The sequence below is a fragment of the Delphinapterus leucas genome, chromosome 17, assembly GCF_059928025.1.
Source record: "Delphinapterus leucas isolate spDelLeu-1000000601 "Yukka" chromosome 17, BTC_Dleu_Yukka2, whole genome shotgun sequence".
NCBI lineage: Eukaryota > Metazoa > Chordata > Mammalia > Artiodactyla > Monodontidae > Delphinapterus > Delphinapterus leucas.
The window spans coordinates 76,840,255-76,864,936 of record NC_143145.1 but is presented as its reverse complement, the minus strand read 5'-3'; the positions used below and the strand labels follow the sequence as shown (position 1 = coordinate 76,864,936).

Sequence of the window (24,682 nt, the reverse complement as noted above, 5' to 3'; positions counted from 1 at the left end):
TGTATTTTCAATAAATTTATTTTTTTCTCATCTTCAGATAAAAGAAAGCTTTTCCATGAAAAACACTCAGATTATGTATCTGTCTCACTGACTGATTATCAAATGTGATAATAAATAGTCAAATATACTGAATGAAGAATCAGAGCCAGTAACATCATAGCAAAGGAATCTCTGTGGCCTTCTATTATCGTCATGAGTAACAAGTTATTACAACAGTTTAATCATGGAGTTAATCAAAATTTCTCTGTTAACACACTGAAGGCTTTCAATCAAATATATAACTTTGCTGAAACGAAGAAATGTTCCCAGTATAAACTGGACGGTACTGATAAATTAGTGCTTTGCCCTCTTCAACATCAGATTCAAAATGGTGATTGTTTTTCCGAGCTGCAAGAAAAAGAAAGCGTTAATTTTTTAAAAAGATAGGATACAATTTTCAAAAGGCTACTTTAAAATATTTCTTCCTATGATCAGCATTATTAAGTGGGATAATACCAGCAAAGAGGAGAAACGTCTTAGCAAACTCCCCCAAATAAAGTAGCACCTGATTTGGAGTAGAGCCTTCCTGACAGCAGCCGTGCTAACCCTGCACCAGACCCCACGTGGCGCTCACTCCCCTTTCATTCAAACGCCTACTACACGCCTACTGTGTGCATAGCTTGATGTAGGGCCTGGGGATGGCGACATCCACAAGGCAAGGTCCTAACGCTCAAGAAGTCTTGTCTGGTCACCACACAGAAGTTTTTATAGACTAATCAGGAGGACGCTTCAAGAGGATGGAGAAACTGGCAAAGCTGAGGCAAGGGAGAAGGGAGGCATCTCCCCCAGGTAAGGCAGAAATTTGAAAAGCAAGGAGGCACAAAGAAGTCGCATGGCTAAACTTTAGGTGTGAGGGGGTGAGGGCTCAGACTTTACCCTAAAGTCAAAATAAAGTAAATACAGGCCTCCGTGGCATTTTTAGAAAGAGGGATATTGGAAAATGAAGGCCATGTAGCCGTTCCTGTGATACTGCTGCAGGGAGCCTTGCTCTGCTCTCTGCTGTGCTCCTCACTCCTATACAAACGACATGAAAATGTTTCTTGGGACTAATACTACACCTGGGAGAACTTCTTTTTAATCTGGGGTTTTTGTAATGAAATGACCCGTTCACCGGAGCACAATTCTAAACCACAGTGAACTCAGGAGGAAGCACTTTACCTGCGAGTGTGGACGGAGGGTTGATAAAACCTCAGGGCAAGCGTGAAGGGAGGATGCAAACAAAGTTCATGGAAATCTTCCCGGGGCCGCGACTTGCCAGAGCGACGCCCTAATCCCTTGCAAGTTGTGTTTGTAGCTCTGTCTTACACCCATATCACTCAACTAAAACCCAAGCATCTATAACCAAATTCTCAATTTACCCACAAACATAACCTAGCATGACTATGCCTGTGTTTTCATCATGAAAAAGCAGGCAAAGCGTATTAACTTTCTCCACTGTGCCAACCCCTACAGATAGGCAGCCTGAAAACCACAGACTTTTGAGTATAGAGTCAATTTACATAATTGTCTTGGAAAAGTAAGAGCTAATCCTCAGAGAATGTCATAATTAAATCATTATCCCTAAAAAGAGTAATTGGAGGGGAATCTGAAAAAAAAAGGACTCAAGAAAACAAAACAAAACAATCTTTATGCTGTTGTTCAGGAAATCAGCCCACTTTAGACTGTACAGTACCGTTAACTGAAAGAACTGTCCTGGTTTGATTTGAATGACTAATATCTCAATTTCAGGGCTTTCACATGAATTAATTTTTTTAAAAGTTAAACCTACAAAACATTTATAGAGTAAAAGTACACAGAAGTTCAGATGAGGGCAACTTCCTTCAAAACCACACTAGAGAGACAAAATTATAACCCCTGCCCCATATTACCTTCAGCCACAAAGAACTCTGCTAAATAAAATGCAGCCCTCACAGCATTAGGCGCATGGGAAATGCCTTTTAATTTTCCCCACTCATAAGGAGCTTTCTCTGGGTGCCACTGGACACCATATACCGGATACTGGTATCCTGCACAAAGAACATAGACTGGTGAGTATTAAGTAGTAACAATGGTCTGGGATGTTACTTAACAATTAAATTATGCTTTACATGCTGTGTAAAACATTATTTTTATAACACCCAATGTCAGACAAAATTAAACTGTGCACATTCTCTCAGACACAAACAATTTCAGTTCACAGTCAATGTGAAAGTTCACAATACAATATTTCACTGACTTACAACCTTTTATAATTTGAAATACGATTCCGTTTACTAGGTGATCAGAGTAGAGTGAAAAAACTGAGCCTTTGAATATATCCCAGCTCAACAGTCAACCGCACATCTGATTAGTCACAAGTTTCTTCTACAACTCTCTTCCCCCCACTTCATACCGCATTTTCATCCCCTCCTATAATGACATTCACATGAGCATGAACTACGCCAGCATCTTTAGTGTCCTTTTACATAAGTCTCAGGCTCAACTGTGTCTCTCTCTCAGTCTATGGAAAGGTTCATGGTTTCATGCTGCCAATTTTTAAATAGTTTTTAAAAGTTTAAATTTGGTGTGAAAGATTTTTGGTAATGTACTTCACTTATTTTTAGAATTCTTAAATATCTTTATATACAAAAATGATACGATCCCTAGGATTTACTCCAAAAACTAAGCTGGTTATGAGGAGAAAATAGATATGAAACAAGAATGGCCACATAAATGTGATAGTTGTTGAAGCTTAGAGAAAGGTACCCAGGGGATCATTATATTACTCTCTCTACTTCTAAATATCGTTTTAAAATTCCATAATTTTTAAAAAATATGTGTAATATTTACCTTTTGAGAAATATCTATACTCATCTCTTTTTCTCTTCACATATGCCTTTCCTCATTTTAATTGAAAAAAAAATCCTCCCTCTATTATTTTTGCTTTGAAATTATAACCGTGACTACCACGGGAAAATACTTAGAGAAATGAATTATCCAAAAGTAGAGATATCTAGGGAAAAGGGCACTGTCCACATATCCCATGAGACTCTGCTAAGAGAGATCACGTCAGAAGAAGGAAACCTATTTTATCCTAGCCTTCTTCAGTCTAGATTCACAAGAGAAAAGAACCTACCAGCAAGCAGCTCCGGTCACTCTACTCCATCCCTCCCCACTGCGCCCCTCCCCCCTCCCTCCTTCTTTGTGACATACTCTCTTTCTCTGTCTTGAACCACATGTGATGCCACCAGCAGGAGACCCATGGGCTGGATGACCAGGAAATTAACTGTTACACATAGGTAACTGAAAGGCAGATCTTCTAATATATTTCTTTGAGATATGAAAAGTATTATTTAGAAAAATAAATACCCTAAGTGGTGGTGCAGTGGTTAAGAATGCGCCTGCCAATGCAGGGGACACAGGTTCAAGCCCTGGTCCGGGAAGATCCCACATGCCGCGGATCAATGAAGCCCGTGCGCCACAACTACTGAGCCTGCGCTCTAGAGCCCAAGAGGCACGACTACTGAGCCCACGCACCGCAACTACTGAAGCCCATGCGCCTACAGCTCGTGCTCTGCAACAAGAGAAGCCATCGCAATGAGAAGCCCGTGCACCTCAACGAAGAGTAGCCCCCGCTCGCCGCAACCAGAGAAAGCCTGCATGCAGCAACAAAGACCCAACACAGCCATAAATAAATAAATTAATTAATTAATTAAATTTATTTAAAAAAAGAAATACCCTAAGTGATAAATTGTAATAAAGATTTTTCAGATAGATGAATGGATAGGACAGAGATACACACTGACATTCAGAAGCAAGTTGAGATTTACTCATTTTTTGTAAACTGCGTCAATAAAAGATCAATGCAGGTTCCTGACAACTCTAGGAATCATGCCCTGGCTCACTAATTTAGAACAAAATATCAAGAACAGGAAGGAAATGCGCATATAGGAGCATCTCAAGTGTTTCTATCTAGTAGGTGTCAGAAAACTTTCAGAAGATAAAAATTTCAAATGAGCCTGGTATGATGACATAGCCAGGAACAGAACCAACATGAAGTCCTATTCCCTAATTTCCAAGCCAATACTCTTTCATTTAAATAATTACTCATCTATTCGACATCTACTGAGATTTCCATAAAGTCCTGGAAACACAAAGAATGACAGAGTCCCAGCTCTCAGTGAGGTCTTAGCCTAGGAGGAAAGACAGAACATGAGCAAATAAGTGCAAAGAGACATTCCTAGGAAGTGCAGAGCAAGTATAAAGGAGGAGCACTGAGGATGTGGCAAGAAAGGATAACGGGCAGGGATGGCCTCCAGGAGCTGACCACTGCCCTGAGTTCTTAAAGCTAGCTAAGAGGCCATCAGCAGAAGGGAATGGGGAGGAAGGAAAGCTTTTCAGAGGAGAGGAAAGAACGTAAGGAAAAGCACGGGGGCCAGAAGTGCTGCTCTGTGGAGGGCTGTGTGTACTGAACAGGGTGCAAGGAATCCAGGCTAGCGATGGCTGTGGGGGAGACCTTGAGTAAATGACTGGGAAATCCAGACTCCATCCTCCAAGCGCTGAAGAGCCACTGAGGAGCTTTCTCCCCAAGCAATGTGGTCAGACTGGAATCTCGGGGGATTGCTGGTGACCGGCTGGAAGGCAGGTCTGTGGAACAGTTAGGAGCGCCTGCGGCAACACAGGCGGCGGGTGGTTTATGTTGCAGTCGGACAGGAGGAGCAGAGAGATCTGGGAAGAGGAATTCCCAAGAAGGATGTGGGAAGTAGCAAGTGGCACGGACTTCTTAGATGTGGAGGATGAGGGCCGGAAGTCAAGGACAGCCAACACTAGATGATGTGGCGAATGGCAACGCTGTCAACTAAAGTAAGAAATACAGGAGGGGAAACAGGGTTAGAGAGAGAAGCTCAGAGTGGTTCACTTCAGACTGGACTCGTCAGCCTTCCCAGAATTCCGGGGAGGTCGTTTCTGAACCTTCAGACATCTGACCTCCCCCAACAAGGGAGCCAGTGACACGGCCACAACCTGCGAGTAGCGGGAACTACTTCTGCCTCGTCCCAGTTGACTCCAGTCCAGTGCTCGGGCCTCGCCAGTAGCACCAATCAGTCTCGCCAGCTGAGAAACCACCTACTGCTTCTGCAAGCTCTCATTCATGGTACTTTGCTTCCTTGTGCACTTGTGATGTTTTGGCTGTGAACCAATCACTTTCCTTAAAACCTCATATGGAAACTTCTTAAAAGTCCCGGAAAAATGCAGGTTCCTCCAGAGAGCACTACTGACGTTTGTTTCTGACACGCACGTTGAGGCACTATCAGTCCGATATAACTTCAAACGCACTTTTTGACTCAAGATGTGCCGAACTTCCCAGGTCTTATAGCGTGGGCCACGCTAGACCGGCCTGTCATGAAAACACTCGGGGCTTTACTGATTTACCAGCCCACCCGCTTAGCGCTACGGTTCAGGATGGCAAACTCTCCCTGCAGTTGTGCAGGCAGGATTCACGGAGGGTCCAGCCTTCCGCGTCCTGCTCCACGGGGGTACTCTCCAGGGAGGGGGTTCCTGAGCTTCATCTCAAGCTCTCCTGACTCAATAATAAGGCTGGTTTAAATACTCCACTTACCTCCTGCAATTTGGGGCCTGAACACCCTTACTGTCACTTCATCAATGTATTTACTTAGGAAGGTGTTTTCCTGTATGTCAGTCACACTTTTCGCTGTTGTCTGCAGCACGTACTTAAGCTGCAGTATCGCTAGAAACAGAAATCACTTTCTCCAGTTATTTCTTCATCCACTCTCCCCTTACTCTTCACTTCCCTTGTTCATCACCCTATCATAGAAGGTGACCCAGGTAAACCACAACTGATTTGGAACATGGGCAAAACAGGCCTCCTGTCTCCAAAAATGCCCTAACTTCTAACTTCAGTCCCCAAAGTAACATGATCTTATTCATAAGAGAACTATAAAATCAAAATTAAATCATAGAATAAGTAAAATAAAGTGTACATCTGCAGTGATACATACCTTCCATTGTTGAAATAAACTCAATAGAGCCATCTGTATTTGTAGTTAATATATTGAAAAACGCCTTTAACTTTTCATTCATTGTAAAATTCTAAAGTGCAAAAATAAAAACAAAATAATTACTTCTGTAGTAAATCTAAATGCATTAATTTCATTGTGTTATTAATGGGATACCTTCACAGAGAGGCTCCACTTGTGGAAGTTTGCAGTCAGAGGTTCTATTGCTAATGACAGCAACAAGTCAGCAGGAAAATTCTGGAACATTCTGCTCTGCAATGGACCTGAAATAATTCAAGCATAAAAAGAAATAATTTAAACACAGAAAAAATAAAATCCATTGAAGTCAACTGATCTTCAGCCAGAGAGAGGCCATTGTTAAGACATAATCAAGATGACTAAATGATATGCAAACACATCATTTCCACAGAAGTATTCTAGTCAAGCACAAAATAAGTTTAACACACAATTCCAAATATGTTCCATACTTAAGTACTTTTCTTGTAGAACTGTAACATAAATAACTAAAATTCTTCAGACGTGATAATAAGCAGGCTAGCCATAGAGTAAGCAGAGGATTTTAAAATGAGTTCTCTAGACAGCGCTGAAAAATAGGTGAAATTTTCCACATGTGTATATATTTGTTTTCTCAGGAAAGGACCCAGAACTTTTAACACATTTTCAAAGGTATCTGGGACTTAAACGGTTAAAAATACCAACAACGTAGGAAAAAACATTAACCAGGCCAAGATAATTCTACTCACTAAATAGATCAAAAGAAGCAATGGGATTCCCTGGTGGCGCAGTGGTTGAGAGTCTGCCTGCCGGTGCAGGGGACAAGGGTTCGTGCCCCGGTCCGGGAAGATCCCACATGCCACGGAGCGGCTGGGCCCGTGAGCCATGGCCGCTGAGCCTGCACGTCTGGAGCCTGTGCTCCGTCCGCAGCAGGAGAGGCCACAACAGTGAGAGGCCCGTGTACCGCAAAAAAAAAGAAAAAAAAAAAAAAAAAGAAGCAATTTACCTCAATGAAGGCTCTGGAGTCTGACACAGACATACGCCAGCAAAGGGATAAGAAAAGCCTGATGGTGTTCAAGGCCCTAACGCCAGCTGTCCCTCAATGAACCCCTCATTCAGGATGCTAATGGCTTCCATTAGAATCCCAGAGCCCTACATAATAAAAATCCGCTGATACCTTACTTCAGCGGATTTCATTCCTTTTTTTGTATAAACTCGGTTTTAACCACATACAACCAAAAGAGACTGACCTGATACATACACTTCCCACAGGATTCTTGCAGTAATTAAGTGAGATAATGTGAGAAAGAGCTTTGAAAAGTATAGAGCATTTTACAGATTCTATGTATAACAACTACTACTTTCTATCCAATATCCTTTTGAGAACAGGAATGGTTGGTAGCATTCAACATTCAATTCTGATGATTCAGAAATCAAGTAACCTCCAAGAATCATGATCTATTTACACAGATTGGTAAATAAAGCATTTGTCTGGTCTTTGTCCTGGGTTCCTGACTGGGAGCTTTTAAAGCCTTGGAATTTCCTGACTGATAGGTGTGTCTTTGTAATGCTAATGAGGTGACACAAGGTGGCCCCTGGACAGCTTCAGGATGAGGCTGGTTATCAGAAAAACTAACCACGTGATTATAGCAGGTCTGACTTTACCTGGCTATGTAGTGCAATGGACATGCATTGGACTTCTAGAGTAGGTCTGACTTTGAGCTAGCCTGATCTCCAGGGATGAGACAGGGACTGGAGATTGAGTTCAATAACACGGCCAATGATTTAATCAACCATGCCTTCATAATAAAGTCCCGATAAAAACTCTGAGCACCAAAGTTCACCGAGCTACAGGGCTGGTGAACATATTGATGTGCCAGGAGGGTGACGTGCCCTGACTCAACAGGGAGAGGGCAAGAAGTTCTATATTCCCTCACAGACCTTGCCCCATGTGTATCCTTTACAGTAAAACTCTTTATTGCAAACATAGCACTTTCCTGAGTTCTGAGAGTCATTCCAGTTAATTATTAAACCTGAGGGGGATTGTGGAAATCCCAAGATTCATGGCCATCTGATCAGATGTATGGGTGGCCTCGGGGTATGACTCGCGGCTGGTATCTGACATAAGGGCAGTCTAGTCACGGAGATAACCTTTAACTGGAGTCTGTGCTAAACTTCAGGTTGTTAGTACTAGAATGGAATTGCAGTGCGCCCTATCTGGGATCGAAACAGAGTACACAGCCAAGGGAAAAATGCTGACTATAATAATAATAGCTAACATTTATTAGAGTAATATTTAAAGTGCTTATCAGAGTACCTGGAAAACATTATCTTATTTAATCCTCGCAAAAAAATCCTAACAGGTAAACGCTTTTACAAATGAGGAAATTAAAGCTAAGAGAGGGTAAATGATTCCCCAAGGCAGAAGTGACAAAGCTAGGACTCAAAACCAAGTCTGATTTTAGAGTTTTTAATCATGCACTGTCCTGACGTCACTAGAAGCAATAAGTTATCAACATTCAAGATTCCTTAAGCCAACTTTATAACTCAGTACAAAAAGTGATCATTCACATCTTCAGCCTGTGCAAATAATTTAAAAATTAACAAATGTTATGAACATATTTTTACTCTGATATTTGCAACTTACTAATCCTGCCCAGTTAATATTTTTTTCAGGATCAAAAGAGAATTCTTACCTCTAGTGAAGTTCAGTGGCATTTTAATTCCAACAGTATCTGTGAGGGTTAATAAGCTCTCTCCACTGACCAGATACGTAAGCTCTTCAAATCCAAGGCAGGTCCCCCACGTGGGAAAATAGTCTCCATTACCAAAACCCTGTGCAGAATAAAGAGAAAACTAAGCTTACTCAAACTTTTCAAAATAAAAATTATACATTTGATTTGTCATACAAGATTGGCACCTGAGGTATACATGGATTCCTAAGGAGTTTTCCAGGATCAATAGTAGTAGGCTATCACTTACTCTCTCTTCTATCAGTAGGATATCACTTAATTTCTCTTTAGATCAAGCTCCCACATAATAGTTCAGGTTTAGTTAACCAAACTATCCAAACTCAGTTGTGCTGGGAAAGATACAGACATTTGCCAGTCAACTACCAAACAACACATGTAACATTCAGGGACTGTAAATATCAAGGATAATGCTAGATAAATGACTATTTACACATTTTCTACAAATCTTGTTGCTTTAAATGACTGTTCAGTTTTGAACATACTCTGAATGGAAGTCTTTCCTCCATTTTCTCAGAATTTATAGTAACAGCTGCATTATACCACCTTCAGCTAATCAGATTTAAATCAGGTGAAAGCCATGATCTGGAAGGAAAGGAACAGTCGGCAAGCAAAAGTAAAATAAAATTTCAGAGAGTAAAAGTTGTCAACTAAAAAAGTACAGATGTACTGGGTTTCTTCAGAGGAAGTCACAACAACCAGTGTGACTGGGGGAGAAGCATTCCAGCAACTGAATTTTCTGATTAACCAAAGACTAAACCCAAGTGTGCTGGTAGTTACAAAACTGGGTTTTGTAACTTTTCTAAAAGCAGTGGTTTTCCTGCATAGACTGTAAAATATAACCTAACGGGGCTTCCCTGGTGGCGCAGTGGTTGAGAGTCCGCCTGCCGATGCAGGGGATGCAGGTTCGTGCCCCGGTCCGGGAAGATCCCACATGCCGCGGAGCGGCTGGGCCCATGAGCCATGGCCGCTGAGCCTGCACGTCCGGAGCCTGTGCTCCACAATGGGAGAGGCCACAACAGTGAGAGGCCCACATACCGCAAAAAAAAAAAATAAATTAATTAAAAAAAAATATATATATATATATATATAACCTAACAGTCACTCATTTTAAATGAGGAAATTGTTAGGGAGTTTTTTTCTGTTCTTCAATGAGAAAAATATAGAACAGCATTAATTCCTATAGTTCCTATCTCAAGATAGGATTTTTAATACTTTTATATGCAAGTCCGGAAAATTTTATTTTTAGAAGTCAGAATTGTATATGTTATGTTGAAGGGTCTTACTGCATCCACTTACAATAAACACAAAAGAGGGCTGAACTGTCCTCTGTTTCCATATGCACACCAAACTTGATTTCTGAACTAAATGTTAAATCCCCACTTGCTGGGACCACATCTTTTGTTTGTTGTGATCAGCAGAGCAAAGGACACAGAGTGAAACCGAATAGATCTCACAGAAATCACTTCTCAGGGCTTCTTCATCAGGGCCTGTGGACCCCAGTGGCTACAGCTAAATGGAAGTTCAAGGTTGCTAAGTTTTTTTCTTTGCTTTGAAATCTTCAAGTAGCTAATTACATTTTTAAAAATTTATTTATTTTTATTTATTTATTATTTTTGGCTGTGTTGGGTCTTCATTGCTGCGCACAGGCTTTCTCTAGTTACGGCGAGCAGGGGCTACTCTTTGTCGTGGTGCGCGGGCTTCTCATTGCGGAGCATGGGCTCTAGGCGCGCGGGCTTCAGTAGCTGTGGCACGCGGGCTCAGTAGTTGTGGCTTGCGGGCTCTAGAGCACAGGCTCAGTAGTTGTGGTGCACGGGCTTAGTTGCTCCGCGTTATGTGGGATCTTCCTGGACCAGGGCTCGAACCCGTGTCCCTTGCACTGGCAGGCGGATTCTTAACCACTGTGCCACCAGGGAAGCCCTAATTATATTTTTTTTAAATAGGCCTTTGGGTCTTACGGGTTAGGCGGCTCCTGTTTTTTAAATTGAACAAGCCAGTTACATGAGTCTCTATATGCAAAGGAAGAGTGGCTTTATAATGTTCATATATATGCTTTCCAAATGCATTTTAAATCACTCATGTTATAAAATTTCAAGTTTGTTCGCTAGTTTTTCCAAAAAATATCCACTGAGCATGTACTAAGTACATGGAACCATATGATATGAAATGAGGAATGCCTCAAAGGGTGTCAGAGCCATGCAATCTGATGAGACATGAACAGCTAACTTCAAGATATTCTGTCTCTGGGCTTCCCTGAAAAGCTGGCTAAGGCACAAATTAGGGACAGGGTAGAAAGGAACAGCCTAAGCAGATCTGAAAGTAGGAGGACACAGAGTATGTGCTGGAAATACCAGCCTGGCTGCAATTACCTGCACAAGCAAAGTCTGGAAAAGGTGAGCTGTGGACACACTGTATATCTTGACTCAAAGACTATAAAAGGCTACAGGTCATCAAGCCAAGCCATTAAAAGTTTTCAAACAAGCATCTCATATGCTAAAAGCAGTTTCTTAGGGAAATATTTAAGGTTGGGGGAGATAGTAGGACCAGCAAGATTAATTAGAAAATTGCTGTTAACAGTTCAGGGGAGAAATAGCCAGGGTCTGAGCTATGGTGCAAAGGCAGGAGCAGTCTTTTTAGGAGACTAAAAAGGAATCGAGAGGCTCTGCAAGTCACTGCACGGAGAGGAGATGAGAATTAACAACACATGAACAGGGACTTCCCTGGTGGCACAGTGGTTAAGAATACGCCTGCCAACGCAGGGGACACAGTTCGAGCCCTGGTCCAGGACAATCCCACATGCCGCGGAGCAACTAAGCCCGTGCGCCACAACAACTGAGGCTGCGTTCTAGAGCCCACGAGCCACAACTACTGAGCCCGCATGCCACAGCTACTGAAGCCCACATGCCTAGAGCCCGTGCTCCGTAACAACAGAAGCTACCGCAATGAGAAGCCCACGCACGGCAATGAAGAGTAGCTCCGCTCACCGCGACTAGAGAAAGCCCGCACGCAACAACAAAGACCCAACGCAGCCAAAAAAATAATTAAAAAAAAAAAAACACACAACACATAAACAATGCCCAGTACATAATGAAGACAGCTTACTCGGTCACCATGAGGGCCTGGTTCACGTTAATGAGCCCAAACAGAGAGGGCCGGCCAGCAGGGCCCTGAGGCTCCCTGGAGCCCTGAATTAAATGAAGCGCAGAGAAAATGGCCAAGAGCTGCCACTGGCTGGAAAAGAACAGGCACCCCAACAGTTAAAGGTGTGACGAGACTAGGGTAATTGTGCAGAAAGTATTACCACGTGCTTAAAAAAGGAATTATCCTCGTGGAAAATTACAAAAGCTCACCTGGAATAATAAGAAATAACTGAGGTTTACCTGTATGGCCAACTTGTAAAATATTTTGGCCACGTGGGCGTAACCTGAATTCATGAGGTCAACACTTCCTCCAGGGAAAAGGATCCTGAAACAACATCAAACAGTGTGCATTTCAACCCCTCCCCACTCCCAGAAAATAAACAATCATTTTATTTTAAAACAACTTTTCCTTACTACATAAGCAGCAAGATCATTAGAGAAAATGAGAAAAATCAGGCAAAAAGAAAATACAAAATATTTACAATCCCACCCATTTGTAAACTATTGCAGTTAACAATGAATTTGTGCATATTCTACCAAACCTCTTGGATAAACAAGTTTATTTTTGAAATAGAGTGTGGATAAATTAAAGTAAAATAAATGGGGGGAGGGAAGGAGAGTACACACAGCTAGAAATCAAGTAGAAATAAAATTCCAAGTATAGCTAGGTTTAAATTAAGATGATCAGAGATGCCAAAATCAATTGCAGGTCCATAATCATGAGTCAGGCTTAGCTCACAAAAGAAATCTGTTTTAACAATAAAGAACAAACTAGTCATAAAAATATAGTAGGCTAGAATTAAATATCCATGGAATTTTAAATTTATTATTATTACCCTGAAATCTCTTCAGAAATAAGAATGGTGTTAGAAAATTTTGAAAAAGAACACAATTACCATTCTAAAAAAATTCTAGGAAAAAAAGGGGAGTCACAAGCATTTGACTTTATTTTACCCTATCCATAAAGGAGAGAGATAGAAAAATATTTATGTTTTCATATCAACTTTGTAAACTAACTCTAAAAAGCTCTTAAAGTAACTAAGGATATTCAACAGAGATTACAAAGGTTGAATATATTAAAATTTTTTAAAATACTTAAATATGAATTTGAGACATGTGAAATATCACCTTTGAGACTGTGTTCATTCAGTAACAGGTATTAGCCCACAGAGACAAAGATGGGTAATTTTTGCTGTTAGTAGGATCGTGGTCTAGTAGGAAATATATAAACTATAAGGCAGAACATCTGCCACAAAACCAAGCAGAAAACCCTACAGTTTAAAGCGGCTTAATGAAGACTCATTAGCAGTTCTCCCTTTTCATTGACTCAGTATTTAAAAAGCTGCCTCTGAACAAACTTGGTATGTTTAATCTCAAAGTCCATTCATAAAGTAAAACTTGACTGTCCCTCTCGGTTGACAAACTCCTCCAAAGCAAGGCTCTGCCTTTTCATCTCTGCAAGCCCCGCCCCCCTCCCCCCCACAAAATAAAAACTGCATACAAGGCTCAGTAAAGGTGTTTCGGAAGTGGCATTAGAGTCCTGCTCATTGCCTGCTGTATATTTTTGAGGTTCTACCATATACTCTCTCCTGGAGTTATTTATCTTTGTCCATGCCAAAGTACACTGCATATAACAGGCATTGTAAATGTTTCACTAAATTGAACTAACTTTACTGTAAATATTTACTGATCCAAACTGAGGTGAATACAAACGACTGTTTTGAACATAGCTTTTTTAAAAAAAATATTAATAAATGAAGTTTTCTAAAATTTTTAAAAAGTTCTTTTTATAAAAGCTTTACAGTAAAATAGACTCCCTCCATCCCACTCCTGATCAGAAATAACCACCATTATGGGGCTTCCCTGGTGGCGCAGTGGTTAAGAATCTGCCTTCCAATGCAGGGAACGTGTGTTTGATCCCTGGTCAGGGAGCTAGATCCCACATGCATGCTGCAACTAAGAGTTCGAATGCCACAACTAAGGAGCCTACAAAGCCACAACTAAGGAGCCCACCTGCTGCAACTAAGACTCACTGCAACAAAAATTAATTAATTAATTTTAAAAAGAGATGGGTGTTCTTTAAAAAAAAAAAGAAAAAAGAAATAACCACCATTAAAATTTGTTATGTTGACCTCATATATGCTATACATATCTCCTCACCCCAACTTTAAAAACAAAAGTAAATGGTAGTATACTATACACACCACTATGTGCCTTGCTTCTTATCACATGGTTCACAGAACAATAGTGATTCAGGGCAACATCTATAGATAGCCTCATGTTTAACCTGTGCATAATATTCTATTATATGCATATAGTCTATTTTTTTATCCAATTCCCAACTGATGGACCGTTGGATGGGTTCTAAATCAGAAGTATTTCAAACAATTCTACAATGCATATGTTTGGGCCTAAGTCTTCACATAAGGGGGGATTATATTTTTCTTTCTGTTTTATTATTTTCTTTTTACTGAAGTATAGTTGATTTACAATGTTGTGTTAGTTTCAGGTATACAGCAAAGTGATTCATTTTTTTATACATATATGTATGTATATGTATGTATGTATATATATTCTTTTTCAGATTACTTTCCCTTATAGGTTATTATAAAATATTGAGTATGTTCCCTGTGCTATATAGTAGGTCCCTGTTGGTTATCTATTTTATATATAGTTGTGTGTATATGTTAAAAGGGCTGATTATATTTGTAAAATAAAATTCCTCTGAAGGGTTTCCTGGGTCATATGGTATGTGCATTTTTAATTTCAATAGATACTGTAAAACTGCCCCCAAGAGCTTCCCTGGTGGCGCAGTGGTTGAGAGTCCGCCTGCCGATGCAAGGGACACGGGTTCGTGCCCCGGTCCGGGAAGATCCCACATGCCGCGGAGCGGCTGGGCCCGTGAGCCATGGCCGCCGACCCTGCGCGTCCAGAGCCTGTGCTCCGCAACGGGAGAGGCCACAACAGTGAGAGGCCCCCGTACCACAAAAAAAAAAACCAACCAACCAAACAAACAAACAAAAAAACCTGCTCCCAAAAGGCTATATAACTCACACCCTGATGGAAGAAATTTTCACCTATTGAGGTATGGGGACATCGTCCTGGCTTACACATGATTTGGCTTGAACTTTATGCTGACTAGAACTGCCTATCTTATGGTGCATCAAACAAGTGCTGTACAACTGCTTTAACCACTAAGAAAATAATGCATTATCCAGAAGTTTCAAAAAAAGTCCACTTTGAAGACAGGGATAAATGTCTCCCCTTCCTATGACGTCCATGCTAGTAGTCCTTCAAAGATAAGGTTCCCTTCCCAGACACCAAGGTCATGCTGACTCGCTGTATATGTGCTAATCTGTCTGTCAAAACCCTGAAGGAATGTACCCTTGTTGTGTTTGATGTACGTTCTTTGCTCTGTCAAGATATAAAATCGTGTTTTTCCAGAGCACTTTCTTCCTGGGCTATAGTCCTCCATTTGGCTCGAATAAAACTCTCTTCTATTCCTTAATAATTGTTTATTGATTATTTGGATCAACAACTCCCATAAGTAAAGGATAAGAACACTGTTTCCTCACACCCTCACCACAGAGTACTAGCACATTTTCTGCTCTTTGCTAACTTGATGGTTTTTAATTGCTATAATTAGCTTTCCTCTAATTGTGAGTAATGTTGCACATTTTTTCATATGATTAACAGGGTTTTTTTTTTTTCTGCGAGCTAAGCAATCATATCTTTTGCGAAGAAGCTAAAGGATATAAAACTTTTTTTCCAAGTTCTATCCAAGTCACCTTCTGAAAAATAACCAATTAATATTCTCATTCTTAAGACTTATACATCCCCTAAGCAAGCAGTATGCCACGGCCTCCAAAGTGGCTTCAAAACATTTAAGACAAGCATTAAAAGAATAAAGACTATGTCGCACATTAAAAAAAATTGTATGTTGTCTACTGTGTAACATTTATTTCTTAACCTGCCTTCTCTCTGCAGGACTTCTGCACCTCTCAACTCAGAAAACTAATATTACACCACTGTAAGATAGCTACATAGAAACATGTACGAAATTTATATGTACTTCTTTGCATTGCTTGGACCTCCTACACTATATTAAACCAATGTTGGCAACTTACCCATTAATAGACTTGAAAAGCTTTTCATACTCTTCATCTTTAAGATCAAGCCTGAAAACAATAAAAATAATTACAAAACATCCATTTCCAAAACTTAAGAAGAAAAGTAAGCCTCTAAATGAAGTCACCACATTAATTTTTAAAAGCCGGGTGAAAAATAATTCTTAAATACTGGACTATATCACCTCTCTGCCTTCCTAGAGGCATTTTTTTCAAACTACATGAAAACCACATACTTATATCCTTGTTTTGCTAATCAGACAAGTAAACATGTTTTCTTCTGGTCTAATGTAATTTGATATTGTGAGGTACATGTTAATATGCAAAACATTAAAGACCATGAGATTTGGGTACCAGTAATTTCCCTGCTAGCCAAGATAAAAAAAAAAAAAGTAAGGATATTCAGTAGTTTTAAGTAAAGACTAAGAGATTTATTAGCATACCTATCTTAACTACAGGAAGCTTTGGCAAAAAATATAAATGCCAAGTCCCTGCTTCAACCCACCCCTACCGCCAACCGCAAAGGTCTCAGAACTACTGTGTATTCCCAAGTCAGAAGAGTTCAGATCTAGGTGGTACAGACTACATGCAGGTCCCTGTAGATGGGCCTAATTTGCCCAGGTAATTATTCTGAAGTTCCCTTCATCAAACATCTGGTAAGGTTTTCCTAACAATCACCACGTTATTGATGATCTTATTCCCTTCTCCAGAGAAAACCCACGGGATTAGTCTGTGACAACTGGCTACAACCTTGACTTATGTCACAGTAAGACAGGTTACTCTTCCAGAAGTTCGACGGAATGAAAGAACAAGGGAAAAGAGCATCCTATTTATGAATTCCTGCAAGAACTGTGCTACGTTTAGAGTCTTCTGGTTGTATAAGAGAATAAAAAGGCATAATGCCTTCTCAAATATCAACTACAGTCCATTTCTGCCGCACAGGAAAGTTTTAGAGGCATTAGGACACTTCTCCCATTATTAAGGAGATACCCATGATGCCCGGACATAGCTGTGCTTTGCCAGAAAACCCCTCTAGGCTCTCCTCTGAGCCCAAATGAGCTGTGCTGTTCAGAAATTCATAATAATCCTCCTCCCGCAGAGAGCCACAAAGCAGTGGGTGACACTGCAGTGGTGCTTACCACCATCTTAAATGGAGGATGGATGGGCAGGTGGCTGTGACTTGGGAAGTGATAGGAAGATGAAATGTGAGTCCCAGTATTCTGCCAGTTCTATCTCCCCAGATTGTGTCAACAGAGAAGGAACCAGCAGGGACCCAGAATCTTCCCCATGGATATTTAAACCAGATGGGCAACTACCACCACGAGGAACCAGAATGGATTCAGATCACTCAGCTGTGCTCCAGGGACTCCTACCAGCTAGCCATGCAGCCTGTTTCCAGTCACTTCAGTCATTCTAAGTAAATGGCTCCCCCATTGTCCATGACTGAATTTTCGGGCCCTGTTTATCACTATTAAGGGGCTTAACTGTTGGTTGGGGGCAGGGGGTGTCACAAACTCAAGCGCCTCAGAGGCCTTGCAGGCAAAACAGACCAGGTCACATTCTTTGAACACAGACGGTGCTTCCATGTTATCAGACTTTCTTGAAACAAAAGACCCTCTCAATAAGTTCTTTTTAAAGAAAACAGCGAAAGTCTGGTAACGATGGCAAATGACACAGCTTCAGCAACGTGAAAAGGAGTGACAGGCACTGTTGCCAATGGAGAGCACGTGCTCCGTTTAAAATGAGCTCCAGAAAACTGCCTTCAAAAAAAAGGAAGCCAAAAATTCAGACTTTTACAAAGTCTTCTGATTTGTACATATTTTAAGCACTGCGTGAACGAAGCACATTTTTAAACCAAGAGCAGCCTGTGGGCAGCCACATGCCAGCTCTCAGGTGGGGGACACTCGATGGGTCTCCCTAGTCCTGCGGCGGAAGATCATTATAACCTGAGTGCACCGGCCACCTGAGGGCGAAGGCAGCAGACAGAAGGCGGAAGGACACCAAAGACAAACTTCTTCAGCTGCTCCAGGATTAGGTCTCCCATCCTCCTCCTTTTCCTTCTAAACTGCAGAAGCTGGTCCCCAGCATCCGAAATTCAGAAATGAATCCAATGTTATTGGTGTGATCACTTGTCTCGTTCTACATTAGGCAATCCTCTGCAGGTTCCTCTGGGAATTAAGCTGCCATGCATTACGTTGTTTTTATAGGATCACGTGATTCTGATTCTGAGCAATATACCTTCAAGTGAACTTTGGGAACCCAAGCTGGAAATTAACCTGAATGCTGACAGTCACGTTTTCAGTATCTCAGGCTTAAGTCCCAGGATTCTACAAATCATCAGTTTCAAAACTTCCCTAGTTTCAAAATTTCCGATTTCAAAACTTCTGTCATTCTCATCTATTCCTCCCTGTGCCCTTTCATTCTATTACTCGTCAGGTCTTACTGATTTTTTTTTAAAGAATATTTACCCATCGATCCTACAACCACTGCTCTAAGCCAAGCCCTTCTCACTTCACACCTAGCCTACTCACACCTAGCAGCCATCTCTGAACTGGCCTACCTGCCTTTTTACTCTCCACCTCCCACCTGTGTTATCAGCACTATGTCCTAAAAAGAAGAGCTTGCAGAAAAAGCTTCCAGGATCAAAACTTTGCAACATTGTCCTAAGGACTGTCCAGAACCTCTGCCTCAGCTCTAAAATGCTGCTGTTATCTGGGTTCCAAATAAGATTTCACTTGAAAAATTAGATCTGCTACTATAAAATTGAAGACTAATGTCAAAAGCAAACGTTCATCTTGGAGTAGAGACAGTTAAATGTAAAAGATCAAGCAAAAAGACAATCCTTATGAATCTAAACATAAAACCATTTGGTGGTACCATTCTCAAAATTGTAATATTTGCATTTTTAGTATTAATGTTCTTTTTGAGCAGTACTTTTCTTTGTTACAATTGTTTAATGCGAAATTATTTACAAAAACAAGTTGCCCAGAGCAAACAGTTGTGTTTTGTGTGTGAAATCACTTATAATGGATTAGGTGAGGGTGCTGGAAGACCCCCAAATATAACCAATTTTGGATGATAAGATAATATCAATACTTACAAGGCTTCTGTTAAAAAATTCAACTCTTTCCAAATCAAAATGACATGCATCATTTATTATCACGTCATGTCATGAATATGACATGAATCATTTTCTTACTCTAGGTCATTATATCACAAAAATAATGTACCTCCTTTAAAATTGCAATACCTGTAATTTATACTGAAGCAACACTGCTGTAGTAGTAATTTCCAAACTTCTATAAATTTATTTATTTATTTATTTTTGCTGTGTTGGGTCTTTGTTTCTGTGCGAGGGCTTTCTCTAGTTGCGGCGAGCGGGAGCCACTCTTCATCGCGGTGCGCGGGCCTCTCACTATCGCGGCCTCTCTTGCTGTGGAGCACAGGCTCCAGACGCGCAGGCTCAGTAGTTGTGGCTTACGGGCTCAGTTGCTCCGCGGCATGTGGGATCTTCCCAGACCAGGGCTCGAACCCGTGTCCCCTGCATTGGCAGGCAGATTCTCAACCACTGTGCCACCAGGGAAGCCCCCAAACTTCTAGAGTAGAGCGCAAAGGTGTTTTAAAAGTCCTCTTCTAGAACACTCCTTGATTCCCTAAGTGTTTCCTTACCCTAATATTACGGGATGAAGTGACGCTGTAGATGCCTTCACTCCATTACTTTCACGATGTCTGATGAGCATCACCTTTTCTGGGGGAAAGGTGACTCATTTCATTCTCTGTCTAATACATATGCCTCATGTCTAATGATATCACAGATGCACAGAGCTTCACACCTTAAACGACTTAATGAGAGACTCCTAAGCATTAGATGTGTGACAGAAATCAGGTGTGATGTTAACACACTTGAATGACGTGATCATAGGAGAGAAAGCATTCATTTTAGAGATAAAAGATAATTTTAGAGATAAAACAGCAGTTGCAGCTTTTATTACTCAGAGTAAAAAATATCGAATCATACCTTACGGGTACAACTCTTGCACCTGCGGACTCCAGATACTTTACATAGGATGCAGCAATATAGTATTTTCCCAGGATTTTCATGTTCTCATTATGGCACGTTTGCATTAATATTCCTAAATTACAAAAGAAAAAAAGTTTCAGTTTCAAGCAATTTCCTTTTTTCCTGCTCAGAAACTGAAACACATCACCGTAGAAATGTCACTACTCTACTCATTTAATTCACAGAATTAAATATGAAGCTTCTCCTGAGCGCACGCCCATAGCGTTTGGGAAAGGGGTAGTGGAGGCTGATCTGAGTTTTCAGTAGCCTTCTCTCTTGCCTCATTAGGGAGGCCAAATAAGCCCCCAAAGAGCACGTCTATAGCATTTGGGAAAGGGGTAGTGGAGGCTGATCTGAGTTTTCAGTAGCCTTCTCTCTTGCCTCATTAGGGAGGCCAAATAAGCCCCCAAAGAGCACGTCTATAGCATTTGGGAAAGGGGTAGTGGAGGCTGATCTGAGTTTTCAGTAGCCTTCTCTCTTGCCTCATTAGGGAGGCCAAATAAGCCCCCAAAGAGCACGTCTATAGCATTTGGGAAAGGGGTAGTGGAGGCTGATCTGAGTTTTCAGTAGCCTTCTCTCTTGCCTCATTAGGGAGGCCAAATAAGCCCCCAAAGTAGGTCTACAATAGCACCAGCCTTTTTCACAAGAGCTAGAATCAACTTCAGAGTACAGATCCTTCAATCTAGAAGGAGGCCTCTCCCTTCCCACACACACACACTCTAAGGCACATCGTTTCCTTGACAACAAAGTAAAGGAGTGAAAATATCTTCTATCCATCTCTCTCCAACATCATCACCACCACCTTAATCCAAGCAACTAATATCTTGCGTCCCCCCGACCCCAGACTATTATAATAGCCCCTTAAAAGGTCTCTCTGCATCCTTTCTTAAGCAACTGCCTTCCAACTCCAACCAGTTCTCCACATGGAAAGAAATCTGATGATATCACCATTCACTGTTTTGGCAAATATTACTGAGTCATACTATATACCAGGCACTGAACTAGGTGCAGGGGACACATGAGTGAACTGAACAAACCAAATCCCTGCTTTGTGGACTTTAATTCCAGTGTGCGGAAGGGAGAGAAGAGAGGAAACACAGTAAACAAGATCAAAAGAGTAAACAATAGTGTGATGGCTGGTGGTAAGAGCCGAGAAGAAAAGTAAAGCAGCAGAAGAAGGTGTGTGTTTGGGGAAGGAAGGATTGGGTAAGTTCCAATCTATAGGAAAGAAGAAAGTCTCTTAAATGCGGTGGCCAGGCAAGTCCTCTCTCAGAAGGCAGAACATGACACTGTCGGCAGGACTTCAGAGAGGTGAGGGAGTCAGCCACATGCAGATATCTGGAGGAAGATGGTTCCAGGGTGAGGGAATAGCAAGTGCAAAGACCCCGAGTCAGCTCTGTGCCTGTCCCACTGCAAGGAATGCCTGTGACTAGAGTCCTGTGTTGGCGAGGGGACAAAGTGACAAGAAAGGAAATCAGAGAGAGAAGAGAGAGAGATCAAAGCAGCAGGGGGTACCTCCTTGCTTGAGCACTTCGATGGGTTCCTAAACTTTCACAAACTCTACAGACTCTGATGCTCGGGCACACCTACAGCTCTGGCTGCCTCTTACCCCTGAAACCTCAGCCCCAGCACAGCACTGGCATTCAGGACACATCAAAACACATCTCTCCAGAGAGGATACCTGTGCCTGTATCGCTCACTACTTCACCATTTGGAACACCTTCAGTGTCTCTGCAGGCCTGGGCCGTCCTTATCAGTCAGTCACCTGTATCCCCAGCTTCTTACAATAACTGGTATTCATCAGGCACTCAGTTAACATATATGCCACATGCAAAACTTTGTTCAGTAAGACTGCTTTTCTCCTCATGGAGTGGTAAGATCGCCCTTATTAAGGACAATAACAATTGGCAGGGAAATAATTAGGGAGTGTCATAGGAAATGGAGTGGTTACAGGACAGGCAAGGATGAGGTGCCACAAAGGCGGGCTGGGGACACGTGGACACAAGGTACCAGAAAGGAGGAAAGTACATTAGAGTAGGTAAGTTCCACCAACTTCTCCCCCGTCCCCTCTCCATCCTGGGACAAGAGCTCGGCTATATTCCCCCCGCCTCAAAATGGGACCAAAATTCTACCCATAATTTGAGGCCATCTCATGAATTTCGCGGCTTCTTTTCGTTGATCCTTTGCACTCCTAACTCAGTGCCTTGCACACAGGTATTCAGTTAACTATTTTGTCTTAACTGATCAGGGTAAACCAAAAGCTTACTTACTTTTTCTATATTTGACCCTGGACTTGTTTCCTAGAAACCACTGTTTCTAGCAAAGGGAAAACAATCACTCCTCTTCTTTCCTTTTTCCCTCCCCTCTGCACCCACAATTCCCAGCACACTACATGAGATTATACTTTGAGTTAATTCCCCTGGGAGATTCTAACCACTATTTTAAGTAGCTTATAAAATAAGGCATTCCGAGTTCCAAATACTGATACACAACACATTTGAAAACTGGGCACTACCAATATACATGAAAAAATGCTCATCTACTTTCTATTTAGTTACACAAAACAGTGCCGATCTTCGGGGTGGGGGGGAACACACAAAAAACAATATGAAAGGCATAACACTACAGCTAAAATGAGACCATCTTAACTGTCCACACACAAGTTACTTTCTGCAAATTTAAAATCCGGGCTGATTTCTTCGGGGTTGCTTTCCCCTGCCCGGTATCAAATGTCTATTCTGGCAATGCAAATTGATTTTACTCTCTTTTTAAAACATACATTTGTCGAAAACGAAAAATGACATGCTTCACTTTAACACCGAACAGAATTGCCATTAGGATCACACCAGCCGCTGCTGCCCTCCTCTGCTGGAGATGACAAAGACCAAGGTATACCATTATTTCTTGATTATCTAGCCAATTCGATTTTTATACGTTATAATGCATCGTTCCTCGAAATGCGCCCTCAGCCGGTGAAATTTCAATAAAGATAATGCATGTACAGAATCCGTTTAATTAGCAGAAGCTCCTAGCTAAGTACAAACAAGAAAACCATCCGCAGGATTCTTCACAGTGCACCTTCCTCCCTTCCAATTTTAAGAGCCTTGGAGTTGAGGAAATCAACGAGGCATTAATTAGCTATATTTCAGCACGATCCAAATGATGGCTTGGCCCCTGTGCTACACAGGAAGGCACACATCCTAACCCTGAACTTGGGTCTTCTAGGACAGGACGCAGCCGCCGGAGCGCAGCTGCTGGAAGCGCCCACCGCGGTCCCGGCCCCCGGCCCCCGCCGCCTCCTCACCGATGATGGGCTCCTTGGAGGTGGGGGCGGTAGGAGCGGACAGCCCAAGGCTCGCCGCCCCGCACAGGACCAGGCCCAGCACTCTCAGCAGAAGACCCAAGCTCGCCATCGCGCTCGCCGCCTCCCGCCGCCCTTCAAAGGCACTGCCGGCGAACAGCCAAGTGACTCAACCCCGGCCTCCTGGGCGATCCAGGGCTTAGGGCGAGGGCGGTGCTCCGCCGCAGGGGCCTATGGGAAAAGCTGTCCCAGCGCGTGCGCGCGGCTGCCGCGGGACCGGGGCGGAGCGGGGCCGGGGCCGGGGCCGGGGCCGGGGCCGGGGCCGGGGCCGGGCCGGGCCGGGCCGGGGCCGGGCGGGTCCTGGGTATCAGAGGCCCTGCTCGCCCCATCAGGGCGCCACCGCCGCTGCCGCCGGCGCTACCGCAGCGCCCCCGCCCCCGCCGCGCCCCGCCGCGCCTGCGGAGACTCGGGAAAGTGCCGGGTGGGCACGGGGCGGTCTCCACGTCCTCGAATCTGCCCTTTCAGTTGTTTTCTCGACGTGACCTTAAGTCACCCAGAGCTAACTGGGGCGCCCGGTCCAGCGGTCGAAGGGGAACCGCAGGGTCTCTGCCTGACCGAAATGGTAACCTGGCAGCAGGGGAAGCTGGCGAGAGGTTCTAGAAGTCGCCTGAGAACTTTGCGCCATCGGCAGCCCCCGCCTAAAATCGTCGGGAGCTGATAAAATCGTCTTTAGGAAGGCTGGCAGCCAAGTTTTGACACCCCAGCGTTCCATACAAGGATGTACGGTGACTTGGGAGGTAATTTCCACATCTTGCCATTTGTGTTCAGGGTCGAGGCTTATACGAAGGGAAGACGAGGGAAGGACGATGGATGCGAACACGTCCACGGACGCATCGCCCCAGCCCCGAGCTGGGTCGGCCCGCCGCTGGCATCGCGGCAAAGGGGCAAGGCCAGGCCAGGCCCGCAGACGGTGCCTCCTAACTTCGCTGTTGACCCCAAGCACAGACTGTCCTACAAACGGGGCAGAAAGGATGACTTGGGTTCCTAGTCATTAGAAGTTTTTTGAGGTTTCTGTTTAAAATTTTAAAAGAGATTTAGAAACACTAGGCATATTTTGGTGGGAAAGTAGATGAAAGACAGCTTTTTCTTTCTGCGTGAAAACCAAAATATAAAGATATGGCTTATACTAGGTGAGCGTTCCCACCTATAAGGGTCAAATTCAGAATAAAATTGAAGAGTGTTTGAAAATCAACTCAATGCCAAGTATGGAGGATGCAA

At 42.6% G+C, this 24,682-nt stretch overlaps 1 protein-coding gene across 7 annotated transcripts; it reads right to left on the bottom strand.

Moving 5' to 3' along the window:
* GGH (gamma-glutamyl hydrolase) lies at positions 1 to 23,594 on the bottom strand. 7 transcript variants are annotated; one of them, XM_089899097.1, is made up of 10 exons: positions 23,408 to 23,591; positions 20,062 to 20,176; positions 16,044 to 16,094; positions 12,157 to 12,241; positions 8,723 to 8,861; positions 6,189 to 6,295; positions 6,015 to 6,105; positions 5,615 to 5,743; positions 1,908 to 2,045; positions 1 to 387 (listed from the first exon to the last, which is right to left on the bottom strand). In XM_089899097.1, exons 1-10 carry the CDS (start codon positions 23,514 to 23,516, stop codon positions 266 to 268), a joined length of 1,086 nt encoding a protein of 361 aa, XP_089755223.1. In that variant the 5' UTR covers positions 23,517 to 23,591; the 3' UTR covers positions 1 to 265. The 7 variants fall into 7 exon arrangements, 6 of the variants coding, with proteins under 6 accessions (XP_089755223.1, XP_089755224.1, XP_022451070.1 ...); XM_089899100.1 differs by lacking the exon at positions 1,908 to 2,045 and adding an exon at positions 4,778 to 4,855 and having other exon boundaries at positions 317 to 387; positions 23,408 to 23,594; XR_016388553.1 differs by lacking the exon at positions 1,908 to 2,045 and adding an exon at positions 4,514 to 4,855 and having other exon boundaries at positions 320 to 387; positions 23,408 to 23,593.
* Between the last annotated feature and the right edge of the window lie 1,088 nt (positions 23,595 to 24,682).